At 42.8% G+C, this 6000-nt stretch overlaps 1 protein-coding gene across 6 annotated transcripts in view; it reads right to left on the reverse strand.

Annotated features, from left to right (window-relative positions):
* Positions 1 to 6000, reverse strand: part of Galk2 (galactokinase 2) — a 118065-nt gene that overhangs the window by 98970 nt on the left and 13095 nt on the right. For all 6 annotated transcript variants that reach the window (XM_050133006.1, XM_050133015.1, XM_050133007.1 and 3 more), the window contains exons 2-3: positions 5430 to 5518; positions 979 to 1102 (exon numbers count right to left, since the gene is read on the reverse strand). In XM_050133006.1, the coding sequence (XP_049988963.1) occupies positions 979 to 1102; positions 5430 to 5518 (213 nt within the window). The remainder of the gene's footprint in view (positions 1 to 978; positions 1103 to 5429; positions 5519 to 6000) is intronic.

Consider the following 6000-nt stretch of genomic DNA (forward strand, 5'->3'; position numbering starts at 1 on the left):
TTCTATAGATATCTGTTAAGTCCATTTGAGCCATAACATTTGCTAATTCCCTTATTTCTCTGTTAATTTTCTGTCTGACAGACCTGTACAGTGGTGAGAGGGGAGTGCTGAAGTCTCCTGTCATTAGTATGTGGGGCTTAATGTGTGGTTAAAGCTTTAGAAGTGCTTCTTTTACATATGAGCTCCCTTGTACCATAACTGATTTCTTCACACTTTAGAAAATTAAACACTTAAAGTTGACAAAGTATATGTTGTAGAAACATCTATTACATAGCATACTGTCCTACACTGAGACTAAAAATTTGAAGGAAACTGAAAATACAACATTAATGAGAGACATAGGTAAGTAAGCATTGACTGCACAGCATGGTAGGACTCATTGACAAGAGAGTAGACAGTGCCACAGTAACGAAGGACAGATAGCAACACCTGACTTTATTGAGATAGTTATCTCAGTAAATAATCAATACTTTCTGGGTAAGGAAAAAATTATTTTCATTTCTGTATAGCTCAATACTTGAGACAATGTCTAATACATGACAATTCTTCAGTAAATGCTTACTTTTTTACACTCATTCATTCATTTACTATGTATGTGTGAGAAAGAGTGTGGGTATGTATGTATCATGCCACAAATGTAGAAATCAGAGAATAGCCTGCAGGACTCAGTTCTGTTGTGTGGGTTTCTGGAGATCAATTTCAGGTAAAGGTACTCCAACACCCCTGAGCCATCTTGCTGGCTAGTAAATGCTCCCTCAGTAACTGTGTAAAAGAACACAATAGATAAGAATTTAGTAGTGACCTGGAATACTGATAAATGCCAGGCAGAAAGTATCAATAAAGTATATGATTTAATTGGAATCCAATATTTTCTAGAGTCTATCTGCATTCAGATACATTACTGCATGCTTACACACACACACACACACACACACACACACACACACTCCCTACCCACCAACAATCCTAATTACTCACGGATACAAGGGGTTTGTATTGGCCAGTTGGAGAGTGTGTGTTTTCACAGGTTCCACAGCTATTAGCATGTCTTGTTCCACAGCCATGGGAAGAACAGAGTATCCACAGTAATCAATGTGCTCTCCTAGACAAAAGAGAAAAGCAGGTTTTACCATCGCTAGCATATGAAATAAAAGAAGCTCACTCTAGCTGTGTAAACACCAGTTGCTGGAGAGAACCGCAGATTTACTGGAGCTTCAAGGCCGATTGCCTGAGTAGAAACTCACACATCTTTAGCCCCCTAAGAAGCCATCCGTTACACACTGCTCAGTGTGACTGAGCATCCTTGTAACTACTGGGTCAATCCTTCAGATACATGGGCAGACCCCTAACCTTCACCAACCAAAGGCCAATTGTACCCAGCAGGTAGCATCGACAGCCAAGAATTGAGAACTCTCCACCTTGCTGTAACCCGCCTGCCTGATGCTTCCACCAATGTATCTGAAACATCTCTTGATGTGTGGTTTGCTTTTCTGGTAATATAAAACCTCATGAGGCTGTTCCATGTTGGAACATGAGGTTGGAATAAACTGTATCCATGTTCCCATGTCATGATCACTCATAACTGGTTCCAGAATAAATTCTTTTCCCCTTACAGGTGAAAGCTATGATTCTTGCACAGACAGTTAACGTACAGGAAAAACATGTCCAAGTTTTAATAAAAAGTGAAATACTATGGGCAGATAGATACTCAATTTACTTTCTACCAAACACTTTAAGGCAACTTCTGTTAGTCATAAGTAATTTGTTTTGGTTAATTTGGAGGCTTCTTTTTTATCTTAAGCTTGTTTTTCCACTTTCTAACTTGTTTTGTTTTCTTTTCTTTTTAACATACTTTTGTTGATTATTTGGAAATTTCACACAATGCATCCTAATCACATTCACTTCCAGTCCTCCAAGGCCCAGCCTCCAGCCTTGTGACCACCCCAAAACAAAACAAGAAGAAAAAAAGAAAAATAAAACAAAAACTTACCAAGTCCAATTTGTGGTCAGACCCTTAAAGAAAACTAAGTCCTTCTCCACCCCAACTCCCATCAGAGGCCATTAACTGTGAAAAGCTACACCTCAGCATCTCAAGCACAATTGTTAAGAGTTCTCTTCAGTGACTTCCTGTCTAGACTGGTTTTTTCTTTGAGGGGGAGAGCCTGTGGAGGGAGAGGAAGGTTGTCACAGAAGCCTTCCTTCCATGTCTCATTCTCAACTGTGAGTGGTGACCAATACCATTGCAAAGGAAGCTTCTCTGTCCTTTATAGTCTGCAGCAGCACGGCTCATGGGCTTCCACATGGTTTCTGACTACAACATAGGCCACAAACATCAACATGGCTTCAGGTGGTAGCACAGACCACTGACATCCCCATGGCCTTCAGAGGTAACACAGACACTATCTGGCCGTTGGCAGCAGCAGGTTTCAGTGACAGTACAGACCACAGACATGCACAGAGCCTCCAGCCACAGCAAAGACCACAGACACCATCATGGCCCTTGGCAGCAGCACAAGCCCCAGACTTCAACATGGTCTATGGCTGCAACATGGCCCTCCGACATCAACATGGCCCTCAGACATCAACATGGTCCTCCGACATCAACATGGCCCTCAGACATCAACATGGATTCTGGTGGCAGCACAGGCCATGAATGTCTCTTCAGAGGAAATATGGGCCATGGGCATCGGCACAGGTCCCAGCAGCAGCACAGACCACAAACATCAGCGTGGACTCTGTTGGTAACAAGAACCACAGATACTAACATGGCCTGAGGTGGCAACACATGGTCTCCACCACTTTCTAATTTACAACAGTCATTTTCCAAATTTATGTCATGTGACTATAAAGCAGCAAGCTGATTACCATCTCACGGTGGATGCACAGCTATTTATTTCCCCGGTATAGACTTATATATCTCATTGTTTCTTTGGCAGATAATAACTAGTGAGGAAACATGAAATTAATAGGTGACAATTCAACTGCACATTCATTTTTATTCCAGATATTCTTTTTTTTTTTAGTTTTTCAAGACAGGGTTTCTCTGTAGCTTTGGAGCCTGTCCTGGCACTAGCTCTTGTAGACTAGGCTGGCCTCGAATTCCCAGAGATCTGTCTGCCTCTGCCTCCCGAGTGCTGGGATTAAAGGCGTGCGCCACCACCACCCGGATATTCTTTTGGCAGACAGGCTTTTGCCTCTACATTGATATTCACTTTAGAACGGGATAATAAGGGTCTTTTATGGATTAACAATGACAGGTGAAGAATTCATTTACCAAGTTGTATTTTTATCCAATTATCAAGAGGATGACAATAATGAATCAAGTAAAAAACATGTATTTAAATACATGGATAGGGCACCCGATCTTCTGGAAGGCATGGGTGGCAGCCTGCTGCTTTGAAAAAGGTTTCCTTTCTCAAAATGTATAAAAAGAAGAAGACGGCCCTCCTTCCCCTTGGCCGTCTTCCCCCATGACTCTGCATCCAATAGTCACCTAATTCCTATCACCTCCAAGCTTTGATAAACCTTGAGCTTCAAGCCTCATCCTTTCTACTGAAGCTCCCCATCCTGCATGTCTTTCTGCCCTCCTCTGCCTCCTCTTCTCCATTCCATAAGCCCTTCTTCCCTTCTTTCCTTTGCCACCCAGCAGATGCCAGACTTTATTGCCTCACCAGCTCTCCTGCCCATACTGTCAAATTCCCTGTTCCATGTCATCCTCTGCGAACTCCACCCAACAAAGCTCTAAACCTACCTTAAAACCACCTACCTTACACTAGCTACAGCAGGAAAATGCAAGATCTCTGGGTTGGTGACTAGCCCACAAGTTCGCCTTAACCCAGATCCCAGTACTTTCCAGCAAAGTAGCTTTCTTCAAGCCTTTCACTGTCTCCATTCCTTCACATTCAAATTTTTTCTTCCCTCTCCTTAAAATCCCAGCCCTCCTCACAGGAACGTCCTCAGTCCTCTGTTCACTATACACAATTGTCATCAAGCTGCATCCTTTTCTTCCTTGTCTCCACTAAAAGGGTTGGAGTCGATGGTGCCCTATGCTCCAGAAATCAGCCTTCATGTCTTTGCAGGCATTCCCCTCCACCAGATACTCCCTTTTCAATCCTGGGTCATCATCCCGCTTCAGTGACTTTATCGCTATTATAAACCACACCCACTGGCCATTCTCAAAGAGTCTGTGGAATTTTTAAATCCTCTATTATTTGCTTCAAAATAAAAAGCATGGCCTAAGTTGACAATGGAAGCTGGCTAATAAGTGCATGCGAGTGCTTTGTATTATTCAGTTACTTGTTTTATAAGTTTGCATTTCCCATTATAAATGTATCTTTGAATCCTCCATGGACCCTAGACTTTTCTCAGCTCCCTGTACATTTTCTCATGACAAGTCTTACTCATCCTAGAGGTCGTGACTTAAAATATCCCTGCATACATACACCTCCAGCTCCTCCACGTAGGGTGTGCCCTTCTCAAAAATTTGAGATGTATACGTTCAGTTTAAGTATCTTTGTTCAAATAGAACTTTATATGGGTTTGATGTAGCATGAATAATAAAAACCCAGAGACAGATATTGGGGTTCAAGCTGAAGATCAGAAAAGCAGAGCAGCCAACCACTAGAGAGACCTTTTACCTCTACCAAGTCTTCAGACTCAGAGGACGAGATCCTGTCTCCACAAGTCCTCAGACTCCACACTCCAGTGAGGTGTTGTCTCTTCCCCATTATATTCCTCTCTTTGCCCAGCCATATCACTCCTGTCTCCACCTCCCTAGTGATGTGATTAAACATGTGTGACTCCCAAATACTGGGGTTAAAGGTGTAGGCCATCACCTGGATCTATTTCTGGAATGATTTTGTGTAGCCCAGGGTAGCCTTGAACTCACAGAGATCCATCTGCCTCTGTCTCCGGAGTCCTGGGTTTAATGTTGTGTGCTCCCACTGCCTGGCCTGTATGCCTGACTAGTATGTCTGTTTTGCCCTCTGATCTCCAGGCAAACTTTATTTATCAAAACACAAATAATATACCAATNAAATAAAAAAAGAGAAACACACACACACACACACAGAGAGAGAGAGAGAGAGAGAGAGAGAGAGAGAGAGAGAGAGAGAGAAAAGATAAACAAGAGACACCTCTGGTTGAGCTTTCACATGGCTGGCACTCTTCAAAAACATAAGAAAATATTTATGTTATATTAAACACAAAAGAATGAGTTGGTGTATAATCTAAAGCTATATCCATCGTTACGTATTTATGAAGACAGACTGGATACAAAATTGCTAAAATCTACTACTCAACACTAAAATATAAGAAATTACAAAGTATCTCTCTGAAGAAACAAAAACAAAATACAAATATACCTAATAAACCTGGAAATCCAGACCACCAGAAGAGGGAGAAAAAATCAAAGAAGATATTTAAAATACCTATTATGTTGACTCTTCCTGGGGCTCGAACATAAAACTTCGGTGTGGACCCAAACTTAGAGTTAAACATCTCTTTTAGCTTCAACAGTCTGAAAAACAAGAGTGGAATATCTCAAGACATCATATACTAGAAACCCGTGCAGGGCAGAAGTGCAGCAGCAACAGGGTGTGCACAGCATGTGTGAAGCGAGGGTCAACCCCTTAGCGTTGCAGGCAACACATACACACACACGCATGCACGCACACACACCGCAGAACGTCAAAGGTCAAATTGATGTAGCTAATAGAAAACACTCTTTCCTTCCATTATGAAGAATCTAACCATATTTTTTCCAATGAAGGAAGAACATTGGGGGGGCGGTGTCAAGACAGGGTTTCTCCATATAGCCCTGGCTGTCCTGGAACTTGCTCTATAAACCAGGCTGGCTTTGAACTTACAGAGATTTGTCTGTCTCTGCTGCCCCCCCCCCCCCCCCCCCGGCCCCCCCGCCCCTCCCCCTCCCCCCCCTGCACTGACTCCCTGCCCCTGCCCCTCACACCCCTGCACTGACTCACTGTCCCTTCCCCTCAC

The sequence above is a fragment of the Alexandromys fortis genome, unplaced genomic scaffold (genome assembly GCF_014885135.2).
Source record: "Alexandromys fortis isolate MF-2015 unplaced genomic scaffold, M_Fortis_MF-2015_v1.1 scaffold_6, whole genome shotgun sequence".
Lineage (NCBI taxonomy): Eukaryota > Metazoa > Chordata > Mammalia > Rodentia > Cricetidae > Alexandromys > Alexandromys fortis.